The sequence below is a fragment of the Podarcis raffonei genome, chromosome 10 (genome assembly GCF_027172205.1).
Source record: "Podarcis raffonei isolate rPodRaf1 chromosome 10, rPodRaf1.pri, whole genome shotgun sequence".
Classification (NCBI taxonomy): Eukaryota; Metazoa; Chordata; class Lepidosauria; order Squamata; family Lacertidae; genus Podarcis; species Podarcis raffonei.
Window position 1 is genome coordinate 74999105 of NC_070611.1, and position 21427 is coordinate 75020531.

Below are 21427 nucleotides of genomic sequence, written 5' to 3' on the forward strand. Positions count from 1 at the left end.
GCACAGACAACCTGTTGTGTCTGTTGCCCTCCTGAGATGCCAAACTTGATCCAAAATCCATTTTTGAATGCTCTGCCCTTTTGTGACACAAACAATAAACCCAAGTGTCATAGTCCAGTCTTTGCCTTTTCCAACCCATCCAAAATTTTCTCATAAAACCTAACCCCGCAAGTGTCTTTCCAGTGTTCAGGAGGCACAACCTCAGCTGGCCAAGCAGAAGACACATTTAACTAAATCAACAATCTATCTGCTTCTGGGAAGAGGCCATTTCATCGCTGAAATAAAGCAGAGCGATCAGGAGAGGAGGACAAGGAGATTCCAGCGACTCAGAAGAGCAAATATTTGGGGAAGGTGGAAGGAGGGCTTACTGGCTGGGATTACACCAGGCTCACCTGTTGTGGCCTATAGCCTGCAGACCTGCTCAAGGGGAGCAGGTGTGCTTCAAATTGAGCAGGTGATAGACTGACACCTCAGGACAGGGTTTACCTAGTTCAGCATCCTGTTTCTGATAGCTTTTGGGGAACAACAGGTGCAAAGGTGTCTGCCTGGAGTGTCATTTCCATGTGCCAGTGCCTCACAGTGCATATGAGGTTTTCTTGTTGCAATGGCCATGATGCCAGCCCATAATATGCTTTCACTTTATCGGGATTTCCCCTTGCAGCAGAAAAGCCGGTAAAATAAAAACAACCCGTTACATATCTGCAGCCAGTGCTGGTGGGGAAGCTCCACAAATCACAGAAGTAAAGTATTGGGGGGGGGGTTGAAGGGATCCCCAAGGGTCATCTAGACCAACCCCCTGCAATGCAGGAATCCCTGGCAGGTGGTCCTCCAACCTCTCTTGAGAAACCTCCAATGAATGAGAGACTACCACCTTCCAAGGGCAGGGCTGGATGAACCACGAAGGAAAATGAACATGGGCTTAGGGCATCAAGCGAAGGGGTCACCTCGGAAATTTTCCATTGCTGGATTTACCATGGGCCATATGGCACAGCTCAGGGGAAAAGGCTCCCATAATAAATGAAAAAATATATCCTTGAGGCATCGTTTGGCTGAAACATCAGTTCAGAGCCCCCTTTATTCCACCTCCCTCTAGTGTTTAAGCCTGTTTAAGCAGGTGGCGCTGTGGTCTAAACCACTGAGCCTAGGACTTGCCGATCAGAAGGTCGGCGGTTCAAATCCCTGTGACGACGGGGTGAGCTCCCGTTGCTCCGTCGCTGCTCCTGCCAACCTAGCAGTTCGAAAGCATGTCAAAGTGCAAGTAGATAAATAGGTACCGCTCCGGCGGGAAGGTAAACGGCGTTTCCGTGCGCTGCTCTGGTTCGCCAGAAGCGGCTTAGTCCTGCTGGCCACAGGACCTGGAAGCTGTACGCCAGCTCCCTCGGCCAGTAAAGCGAGATGAGCGCCGCAACCCCAGAGTCGGCCACGAATGGACCTAACGGTCGGGGTCCCTTTACCTTTACAGCCCATGAAGCCCCTTCTCCTGCTAGGTCAATTTTGCCAGAGTTCCACAACCTGCATCCCAAACTAAGAACAAGCAAAGGCTCGTTTCTTTGCCCAGGAGACCTTGAGGGTCACATCCAAGCCATATATTTAAAGCACTCTTATACCACACCAACACCACCATCAATAATTTATTTTTACCCCACCCATCTGGCTGGATTTCCCCAGCCACTCTGGGCGGCTCCCAACAGAATTAAAAGCACAATAAAACATCAAACATTAAAAACTTCCCTAAACAGGGCTGCCTTCAGATGTCTTTTAAAAGTCATCAGATAGTTGTTGATTTCCTTGACATCTGATGGGAGGGCGTTCCACAGGGAGGGAGCCACCACCAAGAAGGCCTTCTGCCTGGTTCCCTGCAACCTCACATCTCGCATTGAGGGAACCACCAGAAGGTCCTCAGCGCTGGACCTCATGACTTTTGACTCTCAAAGAATCCTGGGAACCACAGTTTGCTAAGGATGCCAAGAATGGTTAGGGGACTGCAATTCAACTCCTAGAACTACAGTTCTCGGGGGTTCACCATGAAGAGGGATTAATGGTTAAAAACCAACTGGGAATCGAAGCTCTGCGAGGGGAACTGGGGTCTCCTCACAGTTCTCCATGCCCTTAGCAAACTACAGTTCCCATGGTGCTTCGGTGATGTTTCTGGCTCTGGGGTTCAGCTTCTTGAGAGCACACACTTTTTAAAATTAAATGTTATCCACATAACCTAAATAGCAAAACAGAACTTCCTGAGACAAAACACATGGAATCTAAACCGAGCCGAACCAAGGCTGGCTTGGGATGTTTCATTCACAAGAAGACATGAAAGAGCTGGTTGTCGGGATATTTCATAGAATCATAGAATCATAGAGTTGGACGAGACCACAAGGGCCATCGAGTCCAACCCCCTGCCAAGCAGAAAACACCATCAGAGCACTCCTGACATATGGTTGTCAAGCCTCTGCTTAAAGACCTCCAAAGAAGGAGACTCCACCACACTCCTTGGCAGCAAATTCCACTGTCAAACAGCTCTTACTGTCAGGAAGTTCTTCCTAATGTTTAGGTGGAATCTTCTTTCCTGCAGTTTGGATCCATTGCTCCATGTCTGCTTCTCTGGAGCAGCAGAAAACAACCTTTCTCCCTCCTCTATGTGACATCCTTGTATATATTTGAACATGGCTATCATATCACCCCTTAACCTCCTCTTCTCCAGGCTAAACATGCCCAGCTCCCTGATGGTTGGGGTAAAAATATTTGCGATCAAGATACATACAGGTCGGGGGAGGTTTCTGCCTTGGGATATGGGAGATTAAGAGTGAGTTGCACTCGACTTGCCAGATAAGCAGAAACACAAAACTACAGCAGAAACCACCAGGGACGCAAGGAGCAGCAAAAGCAAAAGGCTCGCTTTTATATCCAGAAAAATTCTCAACCAATTGGATGTTACTTATTCCACATTTACTAAGACACTTGTGGAAGAGACCAGTGCACATTTTCTTTTTTTAATGTTTCCAATAAAATACAATGAAGCGCAGACAAGAGAGGTTCATTCTGTTTTTCTGTTCAAAAAATGGGTGCAGCTGGTAAGTTTTTCATGCAGTGCAGTTTTCCATTATGATACCCCACCCTAAGGTGGCATCAATTTTAGACAAGGTTTTCCATCTCCAGGCAATCGACAGACGTGCAGACACAAGAAGAAAATTGCAAACATTTTGATCTATACTTTCATTCCCTCTTTACTTTGCATACAGCTTCTGTAAAGTAAGAAGATATTCTTTATTCTATTCTATTAGATAATTCCCCCCTTTCTTTTTGTTGATTTGTTTTATATTTTTGCATTAATGGATGATGAAGAATGTTTCTTTTGTTTATTTCAATTAAGTATATATATTCATTCATCCCTCTTTCAAAAAAATAATAATTGTTTATTAAATTTGTATACTGCTGTATACCCCCAGATCTAAAGGCGGCTCACCAAAGATGATGATAAAAAAAGATGAATAAAATATGGCAATAAAATAAGTTCTGCTTGAAAGCTGCTTCAAATCCTCTCCTAGCTGATCTTTCATGGGATGGAGCGAAGCAGAGAGTAGAACTGCCTTTCTTGCTGCTGCCTGACCCCCCCTCCCCTGGGCGCCTGCCCAAGTTGGCACAAGTTGGTTGGAGGGACAGGATCCTCATGAGACTTTGTTTGCAAGAGGTTTTGAGACATGCCAGGCCCAGGTTAAGTCTCCCCAGCCCCTCCCTCTTGTAAGGGTATATAGCAACCACTTGGCACCTCGGCCTCATTCTGCACCCGGGGACCAGTGCAAAAAGGGAGCGTTTTAAACACAGAGGTGAGTGACTGGTGAGAAAAAGGCCCCTGTCCTTTGTCTAGTTTCACGAGGGCTGGAGCTGAGGGTTTCTTTGATTTTAAGCCAGCGTTCCCTTAGAAGGGAAAAGATGTAGAGTTGGGAGGTGACCCCGAGGTCCTCTAGTCCACCCCTGCAATGCAGGAAACCAAAGCATCCATGACAGGTCGCCACCCAACATCTGCTTATATGACAACAACGACAACAACAACAACAACTTATTATTTATACCCCGCCCATCTGGCTGGGTTTCCCCAGCCACTCTGGGCGGCTTCCAACTGAATATTAAAAACAATACAGCATCAGACATTAAAAACTTCCCTAAACAGGGCCACCTACAGATGTCTTTTAAAAGTAGAATAGTTGTTTATTGCCTTGACATCTGGTGGGAGGGCGTTCCACAGGGTGGGTGCCACCACCGAGAAGGCCTTCTGCCTGGTTCCCTGTAACCTCACTTCTCGCAGGGAGGGAACCGCTAGAAGACCCTCAGAGCTGGACCTCAGTGTTCAGGCAGAATGATGGAGGTGGAGATGCTCCTTCAGGTATACTGGGCTGAGGCCGTTTAGGGCTTTTAAGGTCAGCACCAACACTTTGGAATTGTGCTTGGAAATGTACTGGGAGCCAGTGTAGTTCTTTCAAGACCGGTGTTATATGGTCTCGGCGGCCGCTCCCAGTCACGAGTCTAGCTGCCACATTCTAGATTAATTGCAGTTTCCGGGTAACCTTCAAAGGTAGCCCCACGTAGATTGCATTGCGGTAGTCCAAGCGGGAGATAACCAGAGCATGCACCACTGTGGCGAGACAGTCTGTGGGCAGGGAGGGTCTCAGCCTGCGTACCAGATGGAGCTGGCAGACAGCTGCCCTGGACACAGAACTGACCTGCGCCTCCATGGACAGCTGTGAGTCCAAAATGACCCCTAGGCTGGGCACCTGGTCCTTCAGGGGCACAGTTGCCCCATTCAGGATCAGGGAGTCCCCCACACCAGCCCGCCCCCTGTCCCCCCAAAACAGTACTTCTGTCTTGTCAGGATTCAACCTCAATCCGTTAGCTGCCATCCGTTAGCTTAAATGCATCCAAGGAAGGAGGGTCCCCAAACTCCCAAGTCCACTGTGGAACAGCTCTTGCTGTCAGAATGTTCTTCCTGATCGCTAATGGGAATTTCCTTTCTTGTAACTGGAAGCCATGGGTTCGAGTCTTCCCCTCTGGAGCTGCAGAAAACAAGCTTGCTCCATCTTCCTTGTGACAACCCTTGTTATCATTCCTAACAATTTCCCAGGAGTTTGAGGGTGGAGCGACTTTCCTCTGAGACCTGCTAGCTCAGGGGTCAGCAAACTTTTTCAGCAGGGGGCTGGTCCACTGTCCCTCAAACCTTATGGGGGGCTGGACTATATTTTGAGAAAAAATATGAATGAATTCCTATGCCCCACAAATAACCCAGAGACGCATTTGAAATAAAAGCACACATTCTTAACAGGGAGAAATGTAAAGTATTGCACTTGGGCAAAAAAAAATGAGAGGCACAAATACAAGATGGGTGACACCTGGCTTGAGAGCAGTACATGTGAAAAGGATCTAGGAGTCTTGGTTGACCACAAACTTGACATGAGCCAACAGTGTGACGCGGCAGCTAAAAAAGCCAATGCAATTCTGGGCTGCATCAATAGGAGTATAGCATCTAGATCAAGGGAAGTAATAGTGCCACTGTATTCTGCTCTGGTCAGACCTCACCTGGAGTACTGTGTCCAGTTCTGGGCACCACAGTTCAAGAAGGACACTGACAAACTGGAACGTGTCCAGAGGAGGGCAACCAAAATGGTCAAAGGTCTGGAAACGATGCCTTATGAGGAACGGCTAAGGGAGCTGGGCATGTTTAGCCTGGAGAAGAGGAGGTTAAGGGGTGATATGATAGTCATGTTCAAATATATAAAAGGATGTCATATAGAGGAGGGAGAAAGGTTGTTTTCTGCTGCTCCAGAGAAGCGGACACGGAGCAATGGATCCAAACTGCAGGAAAGAAGATTCCACCTAAACATTAGGAAGAACTTCCTGACAGTAAGAGCTGTTCAACAGTGGAATTTGCTGCCAAGGAGTGTGGTGGAGTCTCCTTCTTTGGAGGTCTTTAAGCAGAGGCTTGACAACCATATGTCAGGAGTGCTCTGATGGTGTTTCCTGCTTGGCAGGGGGTTGGACTTGATGGCCCTTGTGGTCTATTCCAACTCTATGATTCTATGATTCTACTCATATAAAAACACACTGATTCCCGGACCATCCACGGGCCGGATTGAGAAGGCGATTGGGCCAGATCCGGCCCCTGGGACTTAGTTGGCCTACGCATGTGCTAGCTGGTACCCAAAGCCTTCTGGAGTAGCCAGTCTGGCAGCCCAGCCTTGGGGCTTGCGGGACATCCTTGCCTTTCTCTGCAGTGCTTCCTCCCTCCCTCCATCTCCCTCCAGGCAAGAAAGGATCCAGGCCATGGGGACTGCGGCTTACATCATCATTGCTCTGAGCTTCCTTGGCCATTGGTCTGGCAGCCCCTCTGCAGCAGGTGAGTCGGGGTCTCTCCTCGCTCCTCTGCGCCTTGGAGAATCAGTGGGCAAAGGGCCAAAGGGAAGGACCAGACTGGCATTCAGAGGGGCATGTGGGACAAAAAATCTAAAACCCCTGAGAAATGGACCTTGAAGCCTTGGATTGGGGCCTAGAAATGCAGTGAGCCCCCAGTCAGCTTCATGGGCAAGTGGGGGTCTCAACCCTAGTCTCCCAGGTCCCGATCCAACACTCTAACCATTACAGCCACCGCCTGTTTCCTGCCTGTTCCTCATTTTGTTGACTTGGCTTAATGGGGAATTGAAAGAGCTTGAAGTAAGTAAACTGGCTATCTTGGCTCGTTTCTTCTGTGTTTACCCTGCTACTGTCTATGTGGGAAATATTCTTCTTACTGGAGATGGAGATTAATTTTTGCTGGTGACGCCTGATGGCTGTGCTGATCTTTGCACAAAGTCTTAAGAGACCAGGAAGCCTGCCAGGCCAATGGCCCATCTAGTCACAGAAATGTAGAGTTGGAAGGGATCCCCAAAGCCCATCTAGTCTAACCCCCGGCAGAGCAGTAACCGCAGCAAAAGAATCCCAGAATCCTGTATCTCTCTCTCTTTGGTCTTCACCCAACCCTCTTTCAAAAGCAGCTGAAGACTCGATAGAGGGCCCCTCTTCTCCTTGCCCGACGGACTGGCTCTTCTACGAGGGCAGCTGCTATGGATACTTCTCTGACCGGAAGTGTTGGAAAGAGGCCGAGGTGAGTCCTGAGTCGTGCCTGGATCATTCACACCAGACCCAACACCCGGCAAGGCTGATTTTCCAAAGAGACACTCTTGAACTGACGGCTTTATTTATTTATTTATTTACAAAAATATACATTAAAAAGGAAACAGATAAAGCATACATTAAAAGAAAAGTGGGTAAAAAGATAAAACAATCTTACAATGTTGTTGTTTTTTTTTAAATAATAATCACAAAATTGTCCAGTAGCACCTTAGAGACCAACTGAGTTTGTTCTGGGTATAAGCTTTCGTGTGCATGCACACTTCTTCAGATACTTCTGATTTATTTCGACTGCGTCAGACCAACACGGCTACCTGCCTGAATCTAGAATCTTCCAATGGTTATTCTTAGACTGATGTAGATCTTGACATATATATAAATAAATTATTTACAAATCTTTATATAGATTTATATAGTAATATAGTTATACAATACAGTATCTAAGGAAAGAAAAGAAAAAATGACAATTTAAACAATAAAAATACCTATCTAATGTAAAGTAATACTTAATATAATTCAAACCAATATTAGTGGGTTTTTTAAAAAAAAATTCAACCTTCAATTTGGGTTGAATCCCTTTTCAATTTATTATATTGTTGACTTCCTCCTACCTCATTGCGGTTTCAGTTCGAGTATTCCTATTTCCCCCCTCTATTTAATTGTTTTTCCTCATCTTGGAATGAAGAAAAATATTTTAATATCTGCAAGATTATTCAAGACACAGCCAAGCCTTATTGTTGGAATCTTGTTTTGTTAAGTAATTGTTAAAACATTCCCATTCTTTTTTTACTTAGTATTTTCTTTTCTTTTGCTTTATTGTTCATGATTGCGTCCATACAACATAAACTTGAATTCATTGTTACCCACAACTCAAAGTCATAAAAAAGGAATATATATACAAATTTCCTAACAACAGATTTTCTCCATCAACATTTGACTTCCCGTCCTTTCCATCTTCCTTTCTTTTTAATCAACTTGTTGCTTAGCTTAACTATTTATTTAACAAATAGTCTTTTTTTTAACTTTGTCTGTTGATTGATTTCTTATTGCCTCCATCATTTTTGCGATTCCTCTCCAGACGGTGTAAGTTCACTCTTCCACTATTTGGCTTCTAAAATTCTGGCTGCTGTCACTGCGTAAAGAAAGATTCTTTTGCTTTCGTTTGGAATGCTCACTGTTAGGATTCCTAATAAAATCGCCTCTGAACTGACCACACGCTTGTCCTGCCCCGGCTTAGGAAGAATGCCAGCAACAAGGCTCTCACCTGGCCTCCATCCTGACCAAGAAAGAGTGCTGCCGCCTCCGCAGGTACCTCTCCAGGTTTCGGCCTGACGGGGACGTCTGGATCGGGCTCCACAATCTTGCCAAGGTTGGTCTCCCCACCCCATGTGCACCCTCCAACCCCCACCTTAAGCAACCCCCACTTGCCAGAGCTTAGCCCCTTCACACGGTTTCATTTCGTTCTTTATTGCCTGACCTTCACCCCAAGGTCCCAGGGCAGGTTGTAGCAATAAAACACAGCATAAAAAACTCCCGGTTAAAAACAACAACAACAACAAAACAACAACAACAGCAACAACAACAACAACAACAACTAATAATAATAATAATAATAATAATAATAATAATAATAATAATTTATACCCCGCCCATCTGGCTGGGTTTCCCCAGCCACGCTGGGCAGCTTTCAACCAAGTATTAAAATACAGTAGTCTGTTAAACATTAAAAGCTTCCCTAAAGAGGGCTGCCTTCAGATGTCTTCTAAAAGTCAGGTAGTTGTTTATTTCCTTGACATCTGGTGGGAGGGCATTCCACAGGGAGGGTGCCACTACCGAGAAGGCCCTCTGCCTGGTTCCCTGTAACTTGGCTTTTCACAGGGAGGGAACCACCAGAAGGCCCTCGGAGCTGGACCTCAGTGTCTGGGCTGCACGATGGAGGTGGAGACACTCCTTCAGGTATACTGGATCGAGGCCCTGTAACTTGCCATTACAGGGATGAGTTGGGCCCGCAAACTACACAACTCAAGCAGGGACCCACATGCCACCCCCTCAGCCCTTTTGCTCTGCAGAATTGGCACTGCTACATACCGTATTGGCCCGAATATAAGCCGCACCCGCGAATAAGCCACACCTTTAAAATTCAAGGGTGGGGGGAGGAAGAAAAAAAGACAATACCCAAATATAAGCCGCTCTCTTAAAATTCTGCAGACACTCACACCTGTAAATGGCAAAAGTAGAAGAAAATCCTACAGCGATATCGTAAAAGCCAATTTTTGTAAGGTCGTGAATTTAAGCTGCACTTATCATGGTCAGAATTTTTTTTTTGGGGGGGAAAGTGCGGTATTCAGGCCAATACGGTAATGCCAATTGCACATTCATAAAGATAAATTCACAACCGTAGTTTAAAAGATAAAGGAAGCTGAAACACTAACACAGGTTGGAATTCACAGCAGCCTTCTAAGTTTCTGGGTGCAGGCTTGCCTAAAGTGGAATGCTTTGTAGCAGGCGCTGAAAAGAGCACAGGGAAAGCCCCTTCTTGATCTCAAGAGGCAGGGAGTTCCAGAGGGGAAGGCATTGCAAAATAATTTGAGTTCCTGAAAATGTGGAATGGGCATTACGTGGCACCTGCAGTTGTGCCCATTCTGCCAATCTGAAGCAGTCAGGTGGGCTTGTGTGGGGTAAGGATATCTCACAGGTAAACGGGTCCCAAGTTATTGAGGACTTTATATACTAATAGTAACGCCTTGAGATTGCCCCAGAAGCAAACTGGAAACCAGTGCAGACTGGCTGCTTGCAGTCTACACTCCTGAAGCACATTCAAAGAGCTGTCTTTCCTGCAAAGAATTCTGGGTGATGTAGTTTGTTAGGGCCTTTCTGGGAATTGTAGCTCTGAGAGGAATTAAGGATGCTTTGAAGGGCAAGAAGGTGCATCAAATGTGGTTTAAAGGCCATAGTCTCCTTGTTGCTCTCCGTGACCACATTCTGAGAGCTTTAAAATAATGCTTCTGACATTATTTCCATCTCTCTCAGAGAGAGAGAGAGAGAGAGAGAAGTTGACTGTTCCCATCAGTCCAGGAAACGCTCATGTCACCTATTATTATTTGCTAAATGACCGTGAAAAGATGTCTATTGTCAACATGGGTGTGCTCCAAAAGGCTCTTAGCTTCTCCACAGCCCTTTCTATTTGCTTCGATTAATCTATGCTCTGTGCAAACTCCCTCACCCTAGTGTGCAAACCCACACCTTTTGTTTTAAATGGGGGAGGGGGAAGCAGTGCATGAGTGAGCAACTTGCCCCCCCCGCCCCGCCCCAGTCTTGCTCTGCCTCTGCTTCAAGGTTGCTCCTTTCCCCTCCTCATCATTGCTGGAGAGCAGGACCAGAGACTGACTGAGTTTGCTTGCATGCTGCTTTTACACTACTATGAGATGTGCCCAAATTGGCTTATGGTAAATATAGCAAACGCTCAGAATATCGAAATAACAGAGTCCTGGAAATGCAGACATACAAAATACAGAACGTGTTGGCAAATGACAAAATAAATGAGAACAAATCGACAATGTGGCAAGAGTAGAATAAATCCAATATTTGTTGTTGTTGTTTAGTTGTTTAGCCGTGTGCGCCTCTTCGTGACCCCCTGGACCAGAGCACGCCAGGCACTCCTGTCTTCCACTGCCTCCCGCAGTTGGGTCAAACTCATGCTGGTCTCTTCGAGAACACTGTCCCACCAGCTCGTCCTCTGTCGTCCCCTTCTCCTTGTGCCCTCCATCTTTCCCAACATCAGGGTCTTTTCCTCTTCTCTTCTCATGAGGTGGCCAAAGTCTTGGAGCCTCAGCTTCAGGATCTGTACTTCCAGTGAGCACTCAGGGCTGATTTCCTTCAGAATGGAGAGGTTTGATCTTCTTGCAGTCCCTGGGACTCTCCAGAGTCTCCTCCAGCACCAGAATTCAAAAGCATCAATTCTTCGGCGATCAGCATTCTTTATGGTCCGGCTCTCACTTCCATACATCACTACTGGCAAAACCAGAGCTTTAACTATACAAACCTTTGTTGGCAAGGTGATGTCTCTGCTTTTTAAGATGCTGTCCAGGTTTGTCATTGCTAAATCCAATATTACAAAAAAACAAAAACAAAACACCCACAAAACATTTAAGTTGAGAAATACAATTTTTCTAACAATAGCACGGTCTTGCTGCACTCCAAAGAGCCTGGCTTTAAAATCAGCTACAAATCTAGCTAACAGTCACCTTGTCCAGCCCTCATTCTGTTCTTACCTCTGGGTTGCATCATGTTCCATTCAGAAAACAGCTGGTGGCACACTCTCCTTCCCTGGAAGTCTTTAAACAGAGGAACTGTTTCGGTGTGGTTCCTCTGCATTGCAGGGGGTTGGACTAGATGGCCCCTGGTGTCCCCTCCCAACTCTCCAATTCTGTGCCAAAAGCAAGAGTTTGTCACTGGCAGCACGGGAAGCTGCTGCTTTCTCTCGTTGCCCATCTAGCCAAGGGTCCAAGCGTGTTTATCGCAGGCTGTGACACTTTTAATTAGGGGTGCTGTGGGGGACTCTGCCCTGAGCCCTTCTTCATGCCAAGCAAGTACTGTTTTTACTTAGTTATTGTATTTATATCCTACCCTTTTCTCCAAGAAGCTCAAGGCGGACCTGTAGTTCTCCCTTTCCTCATTTAATCTCCAAAACAACCCTGTGAGGTAGGTCAGGCTGAGAGAAGACAGTGACCAGCTCCCGAGGCCGCAGCCAATGAGCTTCTCAGCCCAGTCCTTCTTAGCTCCTAGTCTGATGCTCTAACCACTACACCAGGCTGCCTCTCACTTAGTTGGGAGCCCTCCCCAGATCGAGCCTGATGCCTGTGGCAGGGAGGTCCACTACCAACCATTACTGGGTGCTTTGGGAGAAGGTGCCCCTGTCTGAACTTTGCTCTTATGAGTCTATGGGAGCCCCTGTCCTCCTCCTCCTTCCACGCACCCCTCGAGGCACAAGGGCCACCCCTTCCTCGTTTTCTGTGTTCCCCCAGACTCCTGGAAGCACATCCTGGCAGTGGAGTGACGGACTCATCGCCGACCACACGCAGTGGAGCACCGGGCAGCCCAATAATCATGGCAAGACTGGCGAGTGGTGCGTGGAGCTGTGGCGAACTACAGGTGAGAAGCCTGCGGACAGGTTTGCATTGCGCTCTGGGGGCTGGGAATCCCCCTGCTCCCCTTCTTCCTCCCGGACCCTGGCGGAAGGGAGACAGGGTGCGGTGGGTCTTTGTCGCAGAAGCTGGTTGTGACCAGGGCTGACTGGCCAGTGCTTATGCTGCCACGAACACCGCCTTCCTCATGACCCAGAACCTCAGGACAGCCTGGCTGCAGCAGATGAATCAGGCCCAAGTGGGGGTGGCGGGGGGGGGGGGAGTCCACCTAGTCCAGCATCCTTTTGGTAGAGCAGGAGACACTTCCATCTCAAGGTCATGGATTCGATCTCCATGTTGGACAAAAAGATTCCTGCTGTTTGACAGTGGAAAGGTCTCCCTCGGAAGGTGATGGCCTCTCCTTCTTGGCGATTTTAGGCAGAGGCTGGCTGGCCATCTGTCATGAATGCTTTCATTGAGATTCTTGCATTGAAGCCGGTTGGGCTGGATGCCCTTTGTGGGTGCCTTCCAACCCTACCATTCTGCTTCTGCTCATCCCAAATTTTGGCACTAATTTCTGTCTCACCTCTTAGGTTTCAGAAAATGGAACGACGAGCTCTGCAGCCGTAAGAACAGCTATGTCTGCAAGTACGAGGCTGAGATGTCTGCCGCGGAAAATGGCTGCGAGTGAGCAACAGAGGCGGGGGCCTCCTCTGTTCTCCGCTGCCCTGGTGGGCTTCCTTCTCTGCTCTTTGGCCTCTCCTGTGCCAGGCAGAAAAAAGCTCTTCCTTTCCCATCCTTTCCGGCTGCCACAGTGTGCCAGCAATAAAGTCTCTGAAGCAAGCAGCTTTCTCTGTGCTTGTCCTTCCATCACACCTTGAAAGCGCACTCCAATGATTCAGTGAGTGCGCATTGCTCTGGCACCAAAATTTTCGGGTGCCCAGGCCCTTCAAGGGGAATTTGGTGGGTGCTCTGGCACCTATGCCACACTCTAACACCACTGGCTCTCTTGGATTTGTGACCGATGCTTTTTCATTTCTTCAAAATCCCATCTGAAAGATCTTCACCCCTTTTCTATCCTGCCCTCCCCAAAACCCACATTCCTCCTCCTTTGCATCTTTAAACTGGATCACTGCTTAATGCAGCAGCTGTCCAGATGTGAGCAGAGGATTGCAGTGCCACCCCCCTCCTCCTGCCTTTTGCTGAAACAACCAAACCATGAGGGTTTTTTTCTTCTGGTGGCAGATGACAGAACCACGAGACCGGTGTAAAACACTCAAACAAAGGTTTTATTACAGCTATACAAAAACAGCAAACACAAAGCATGTGGGTGTTCTCTCTCTGCAGGCAAAATTCAAACTGCAACTTCTTTTCTTTTATACACATCACCAGCTGTGTCTAATCAGCCTAGAAAGCCACACCCAGAACTCACAGAAAAGGTTCTTAAAGTTACAATCATCTTTTCTGTTTCTTTGCAGAGTGACTCCTAACAAACTGGGGTGTTTAAAACTGCAGAATTTCATCATGAGGAAGCTGCAGTGCAGGCACCAGCAGGAAGGAAAGCGGGATGGTGTATAAATGCCTTGATACCATTATTTATTGCGTTTCTATCCCATCCCATCCCCCCCACATTGCTCAAGGTGGTGACAATGGTTCTACCTTTCCACCCTTAACCCACACAACAGCCTTATGAGGTAGGCTTAAGCTGAGGGGCAGTGACTGGCTCAAGGGACTTCCTTTGCTGCTGTGTTTCAATTGGGGCTTTAAAGCTCTGTGTCCAAGCAGGGTTTTTTGTCCTGGCTCTTTCCTCTGGGGAAACCCTCATTTTACCGCTGAATTGGTGGGAACAATTGCCTCCAATTCAGTGGTAAAATGCAGATTTTGCCCAGGAAAGAGCTGGGGCAGAAAGAAAACTGTTTGGACCTGGAGCTTTCAAGCATGCACCTGCAGCTGGAAAACAAGGTTTGGCTGCATCTACAGGGAGCACCATGGCTTCAGGAATCCCTTTCATGTGGTGCAGGTAGGCCTGCCTTAGCCAATAGAGCATTGCAGCACCCTAGATCTGCAGCAACAGAAGCAGATCACAGCAGGCCTGGCTTAGCCCATAGAGCAGGCACGTGCAAAGTCCAGACTAATCTAGTCCACCGGTCAATTTAATCTGGCCCCTGTTGCAGTTTATTTCCTGGGGTAAAAGCCACCAAAAGCACAACAAGTTCAGTCCTAAAAAAGGCTCTGCAACTTTGGTCGGCCCTCACGCATGTTCACTGCATCAAATCTGGCCCTCTTTGAAGAAAGTTTGCAATAGAGACTTGCAGCTTCCAGGGAACAGCCTGGATCTGCAGCTGGAATAACAGAAGCAGATCACAGCAGGTGACACAAATAATTCACCTTACAGCCTCCCAAGCATGATTCAGGAGAGCTGTTGCTTTGGGTTGCGAAAAGCAGCACACCAACACTCACCTGTTGATCCATTCATTTGTGGTTTTACTCATTTTGAGAACTTTGATTTTTTTATTTTGTTAAAAAGTGTCACCGACAAGCTGTTTGCAGCATTAAGTCCCCATTCAACTTCATATTCAAGCCAAGTTGAGAAACTCCGAGGAAACGGTGGAGAGGCAATGAGATGAATTTTGCGCACGTGATCCATTATGGGTGAAGTTAGAAGAAGAAAATCAAATGGGGAGAAGATGCATTTAGTTTGTTACCAGCAAAGGACGGGTCATTGGCTCTGAGATCTGGCAGGGGCAGCCCACCCACCATGCCCACGGGCACCCCTGGCATTGCCACCCGAGCCTGGCAGTCCTTATCAGCCCTCGGCTGAGCTAGGGGCCACTTCCATTTGGCTCCCGGGTGGCGCCGGAACTTGCCTTTGCAGCGGCTTCAGCAACCTGGACTCAATCTGTGGTGGGGCTGTGCGAATCGTGACCCACGGCCTGCGAATCGAGACCCACGGCCTGTAAATCTGCCCATGCCAAGCTGGGGCCCTTGTCCTCAGATGCAATCTTCCCAACCGCATGGACGTTAGGCCCCAGATTGGGCCCCGGGAGGGAGTCGAGTTGCCCGGTCCCGTGGGCCTTGTTCCAGGAGCCATGTCCGATATAACGGGACTGGGACCCCCTCCTTTGGTCCACCATGTGGGATGGGAGTTGGCTCTGGGAGTGGACCAGGACATGGGAAGGGTCTGGGTGGTGGTGCTGGGGGGTGGCCAAGGTCTGGTTGTGGGGTAGACCACAGGAGGCGTCTGAGGGGTGGTCTCGGGGGTTGGCAAAGGTCTGGTCGTGTACCAGGATGCTGGAGGAGTCTGGGGGGTAGTGTTGGGGGGTGGCCATGGTCTGGTGGTGGACCAGACCACAGGAGGGGTCTGGGGGGTAGTGTTGGGGGGTGGCCATGGTCTGGTGGTGGGCCAGACCACAGGAGGTGTCTGAGGGGTGGTCTCGGGGGGTGACAAAGGTCTGGTCATGTACCAGGATGCTGGAGGAGTCTGGGGGGTAGTGTTGGGGGGTGGCCATGGTCTGGTGGTGGGCCAGACCACAGGAGGGGTCTGGGGTGTGGTCGTGGGGGGTGGCCGTGGTCTGGTGGTGGACCAGACCACAGGAAGGCCCTGGGGAATGGCCTTGGGGGGTGGCCATGGTCTGGTGGTGGGCCAGACCACAGGAGGGGCCTGGGGAATGGCCTTGGGGGGTGGCCATGGTCTGGTGGTGGGCCAGACCACAGGAGGGGCCTCGGGTATGGCCTTGGGGGGTGGCCATGGTCTGGTGGTGGGCCAGACCACAGGAGGGGTCTGGGGGGTGGCGTTGGGGGGTGGCCAAAGTCTGGTGGTGGGCCAGCCCACAGGAGGGATCTGAGGGCTGGTGTTGGGGGGTGGCCAAGGCCTGGGATATGGCACATTCCCATTTTGTCGCATTTGGAGCTGTGGCCTTGGAGGGGGGTGTGGCAGTCGCATAAGCTGGGGCTGTGCCATTGGCGGTGGGTGGTTGGGTAGTGAAAGGTCCTCATTGGTCGTCTTCCTGATCCAGTCGCGGTAGAACTGTGTGGAGGTGTAGACCCCCGGCCTTTTCCCCTGGCCGCAGACAGACGGTCCCCAGCTGGCAATTCCAACCACCCAGTAGCGTTCGGACCTCTGCTCCCGGCACATGAGGGGGCCGCCTCTGTCGCCCTGCAAGTGGGAGAGAAAAGGCTCCTGTGAGTATTTGGTCTCTGAGGGGCCTTCTTTCACGGCTGCTGCCTGAGATGCTGGAGGATGAATCACAGAGAAGTTTTGCATGTTCAGAGCAAGGGCTCTGCTGCTCCAGGAGCACCAGAGAGTTTTGCCCCCAAGCCAAACCCATAGCCTTGATTTTGTTGTAGCTTCACCACCTTGCAAGAAGCTACGCCTCCTTCCAAGGTTCCAGCGCAGATGTTCTCCTCGAGGATCCTATTGGACCACCAGTCCGGGCTGCTACATGTCGCCATGGGGATGAGGTCAACAGTACCCTCCTGCAGGATGTCGGGAAATTTTCTCGCTGATAGAAGAAAGGGAAAGTGGGGGGAGGGGAGGCTCAGTTCAGATTTCACTCCCCACCCCACCTGCACCCCCAGGACTAAGGGAGAGAGGCATGAAGGCATGTGTAGCAGAATCACCCCCCTAAAACTTAGTTGATGGACTGGGGTGAGATCAGAGACAAGGGTACGCCAGGCTGCAGAGTAGGGTAAATTCCTGGTTTCTGGGGGCCCTTAAAGGTAAAGGAGACCCCTGACCATTAGGTCCAGTCGTAACTGACTAAGCCACTTCTGGTGAACCAGAGCAGCGCACGGAAACACCGTTTACCTTCCCGCTGGAGCGGTACCTATTTCTCTACTTGCACTTTGACGTGCTTTCGAACTGCTAGCTTGGCAGGAGAAGGGGCCGAGCAACAGGAGCTCACCCCATTGTGGGGATTCAAACCGCCGACTTTGTGATCGGCAAGTCCTAGGCTCTGTGGTTTAACCTACAGCACCACCTGTGTCACCTGGGGGCCCTTAGAAACCCCCAAACTCCCCGTTTCCTCCTGAAACCATATCCCTCCCTCCCTATCTCTCCATCTGTCCTAGTATTGCATACACTGAGCGACAGCAGAGGTAGACAGGAGTTTCCACCAGCCCTACCCAGAGATTGAAACTCAATCTTCTGCATGCAAAGCCATCATTACTGAGCTGAGTTCTGGGGGCAAGCATCTATGTCTGGAGAAGGCGATCTGCCCAGAAGCCGTGAAGTGGAATGGCTCTCAAAACCAACCATCTCCATCCTTTTCTGCCCTGTGAAACACGCACACACCTGCCTCACCCCTAAGACTCAGGGCTTCTGATGTACACAGCCCAACCGTAACTACCAACTTAGAATCCTAGAGTGGGAAGGGACCCCCAAGGGGCATCCAGCACAACCCCCTACAACGCAGGAGTTGAAATTTCCACCTCGACTACCATTGCTATTATGTTTCTTTGGTGAAATTGATCTGCAGGGAAGGTGTAGTCTGCAAATTTACTTTAGGCACACAGCCAGGCCGCTCCTTCTGGGGGCCTGGTTTCCCTGCAGATCTCACTTTTCGGGTCTATAATTCCAAAACCGCTGACATAGCAGTGCTTGAGCAATGAAACCACCACGCTGTCATCCGGCAAGCAGGCTGGCTGAATATAGTCCGTGCAGTTGACTGGCTCGTTCAGCTCCACCAAGGAAATGTCGTTGTGCACTTTCCTGTAGGTATCGTTCAAGAAGTGCTCAAAGAGTTCGTGGTTCACCAGCCTCTTGATCCAGCGCCTCTGGGCATCGGGGCCAGGGTTGGAGATGCGGTTGGCGCCAATCGACAGGCTGATATTTGGTATTTCTCTGCAACAAAGAATATGCACAGAGTGGGGACTGTGTTCCAGGTGGATTTGGAAAACCAGATGCAAACAACTTGCTCATTGGTGGTCCCTCATCAAATTGGGGCGACGTTATTAGTGGAGCAATGAAGAGTTGCTTTGCTGAAGGGGTGGAGGGACTTTGCATGACTCTGCTAAAGGGGTGGAGGGAAATCTTTGGAAATTACATTTGGGGTGTTGGTTTTGGTTCCTATCATGTTTCTAATCTTCTCCACGTCATTTTTTTTTAAAGTCCTCGTAAAAAATCATCATCATTTTAGTATAAATTGCTCTTAACATACACATTTTTGCAGAGCAATTTGCCCCCAAACCAATTGTTTGTGTACATTGTTTTCATGAAATATTGCATAAATATTGCATTTTAAAGGACGCTTTACCCCAATGCATGCATTCTTAAACACATTTCTATTCATTACTCATTGCTCTCCTTTTTTTTTTTAGTGTAATAAATTTGACTTTTCATCTACCTCTGCTGTTTTCATTAAACTCTGGAGCGGCAAATTCTGGAGCAAAATTTCACAAAAGAACTCCAGAAAGGCTTGTCCGGTTTGCAGATCTGTGGGCCTGCGTGCGAACTGAAAACTTCAGTAACACTACATAGTCGAAAGAACCTATAGGATGAGTCCCGGAAACATGAATGAAACAGAAGGGGGCCAGTTTAGTCCCAGTGTCTTTTTTTCAAGTTTTGCAGGAGCACCGCTGGACCAGGCATGTCCAACTTTAAGTAGGTTTTGATCTGCTATCCAGTATCAAAAACTGGCAGTGATCAACCACCCTCCGAAGTCATTTAAGTTTATGAAACAAGCAAGCAAACAAACAAAGAAACAAACAAATGGATCTCTATTTCACAAATATAGTACTTATGTTTTGATATTATCATGACAGACCCAAATAGTTACAGTGGTACCTCGGGTTAAGAACTTACCGTATTTTTCGCCCCATAGGACGCACTGGCCCATAGGACGCATCAAGTTTTTTTGGGGGGAAATAAAGGGAAAAAAAATTATTTCCCCCCCAGGCGCTTGTGGGGCCGGCAGCGGGGAGAAGCGCTCTTCTCCCCACAGCCTGCCTTCAGACCAGGTCCGGGGACAGCGGGGAGAAGCGCTGCGCCTCCCAGCTGTCCCCGGAGCTTGCGAGGCCAGCAGCGGGGAGAAGCGCTCTTCTCCCCGCCGCCCGCCTTCAGACCAGGTCCGGGGATAGTGGGGAGAAGCGCTGTGCCTCCCCACTGTCCCCGGAGCTTGTGGGGCTGGCGGCGGGGTCTCCCCGCCGTCAGCCTCCAAACCACTTTGGGAGACAGCGGGATGGTGGCGTTCCGCCTCCCTCTGTCCGCACCGACCCCTCTCGCTCTCAAGGCTTCAGCGAAAGCCTGCATTCGCCCCATAGGACGCACACACATTTCCCCTTCATTTTTGGAGGGGAAAAAGTGCGTCCTATAGGGCGAAAAATACGGTAATTCATTCTGGAGGTGCGTTCTTAACCTGAAACTAGTCTTAACCTGAAGTACCACTTTACCTAATGGAGTCTCCCACTGCCGCATGATTTCTGTTCTCATCCTGAAGCAAAGTTCTTATTCTGGGTTAGTGGAGACTGTAACCTGAAGCGTCTGTAATCTGAAGTGTCTGTAACCCGAGGGACCACTGTACTAGATGGACAAGTAAGTAAACATTTTTATATTAGTTTTCAGAGATCTGAGGAGACAGATGGAGTGCACAAGGATTCAAGCCCGTTCTCTCTGAGGAGACTATCACAGGGCTTCTCTCTCTCCCTCCCCCAAAGCACAGAGCGTGTGGTGGGGAAGGAAAGCAAGCTGGCTTTGGAGGAAGAAGGCTCGGCTGGAGGAGGAGGAGGAGGAGGAGGAGGAGGAGGAGGAGGAGAATCTCAGGCTTGCATGAGACTGGCGGCAGAGAAAAGATTTTCTTTCTCAGCCACAATCGACCAAGATCAGAACCGCAATTGATGAAGGCTGTTCCTGGGCTTCCGAATCCTAAAAAACTTCAATCCTAAAAAAAAGGTCAGCCCTCAAGGCCCTTCACTTCATCAAATCTGGCCCTTTTTGGAGACCGCTGGAGGCTGAAGGCTGGCTCTGAGTTTTGACGCCCTGCGATGCTGACAGCAGCCACCCCTCTGAAAGCAGAAGGTGGGACTCTGCTCCCATGAGATGCCCCCGACGTGGGTGCCAGGTTTGCAGACCCCGTGACAACACTCCTTGAGAACCCTTTGCTTACTTTGCTTTCTGAAAACAGTGGGCTGCGCTGAGGACCCATCGAGGGCTGATCAGGGAGCCTCCACAGAAACTGAAGTATCCCCTAAAAGTTTTTATTTGGAAGCTGACCATCCAGGGCCATGTTCCGGGGGAAGCGTTGCTGCTGCCCACAACCCGGAGGAGGTTATGGCTGCCTGCCATGGGACGCCTTCCGCAGACTCCGCTGGAAAGCAAGAAACAGATTGCCATCTACAGAAGATCAGAGACATTGCATATATATCAACTCTCCCCAGTTTGCCCCAAATACTGGTCAGTCCCCTCCTCTTGGCCATCTTGGGAAGAGAGAGATGAAACTGGAGGTGTCCAGCTGCACCTCTGGATGCCTCCCAAATGCCCATCACTCCCAGGCTTTTAAGACAGAGGAGAGAACTTTCTCCAGGCCAGGGGCCACATTGTCTTCTGAGGGCCACATCTCAGTGGTGGGTGGGGCCAGAGGCAAAGATGGACTGTTCAGCAAATCCAAATTAGTAAACTATTTTCTACCTCTCTCTCCCTCCCTCCCTCTGTCCTCTTTCAAGAAAAGAAATATTTCATTTTGTTTGTCCCCTGAGTGGTCCCCCATTCTGCTTCCTTGTGTGACCCAGATGGATTCTAGTATTCTGAGAGAGGGAGGAACATGCCCTCTCACAACAGACTCTGTCTTTGCACGCTAGTTTTGACCCACCACAATGAATGGGAGTGAGAGCAGCCATGGGGTCAGTTGTGCCCCCTCCTCTTCAAGACCACATCCAGAAGGAGTTGGTGGTTCGGATTCCCCCTCCTGCCTCCTCCCCATGTCTGGCCTCTCTCCCCACTTACTCGCAGTTGCTTTCCTTGGCATGGGTTGGGCGGAAAGCAGCGAGGGCCAGAACAGGGAGGAGCCACCACTCCATCCTTCTGCCGGCTCCAGGTGTTGTTGCTTCCTCCATGTTTTCCTGGAATCCATGACATCACAAAATGGAAGATCTGACAGATCAGCAGGTGGACAGTCTGACATCATCACAAGTTCTCTTCTCTTCTCTTTGGCACCATG

General features: G+C 49.2%; 2 protein-coding genes across 3 annotated transcripts; one reads left to right on the forward strand and one right to left on the reverse strand.

Annotated features, from left to right (window-relative positions):
- The first annotated feature begins 3762 nt into the window (after positions 1-3762).
- LOC128422010 (C-type lectin BpLec-like) lies at positions 3763-13111 on the forward strand. Of its 2 annotated transcripts, none has more exons than XM_053405458.1 (6): positions 3763-3821; positions 6291-6382; positions 7014-7126; positions 8390-8521; positions 12177-12303; positions 12869-13111. In XM_053405458.1, the coding sequence occupies exons 2-6, from the start codon at positions 6310-6312 to the stop codon at positions 12964-12966; spliced, it is 543 nt and encodes a 180-aa protein (XP_053261433.1). In that variant the 5' UTR covers positions 3763-3821; positions 6291-6309; the 3' UTR covers positions 12967-13111. The 2 variants fall into 2 exon arrangements, with proteins under 2 accessions (XP_053261433.1, XP_053261434.1); XM_053405459.1 differs by having other exon boundaries at positions 7017-7126.
- Positions 13112-13543: 432 nt separating this feature from the next.
- Positions 13544-21372, reverse strand: LOC128421954 (acrosin-like). The gene is made up of 5 exons (XM_053405333.1): positions 21214-21372; positions 20378-20578; positions 17834-18117; positions 16632-16777; positions 13544-16431 (listed from the first exon to the last, which is right to left on the reverse strand). The coding sequence occupies exons 1-5, from the start codon at positions 21321-21323 to the stop codon at positions 15082-15084; spliced, it is 2091 nt and encodes a 696-aa protein (XP_053261308.1). The 5' UTR covers positions 21324-21372; the 3' UTR covers positions 13544-15081.
- Positions 21373-21427: the final 55 nt, after the last annotated feature.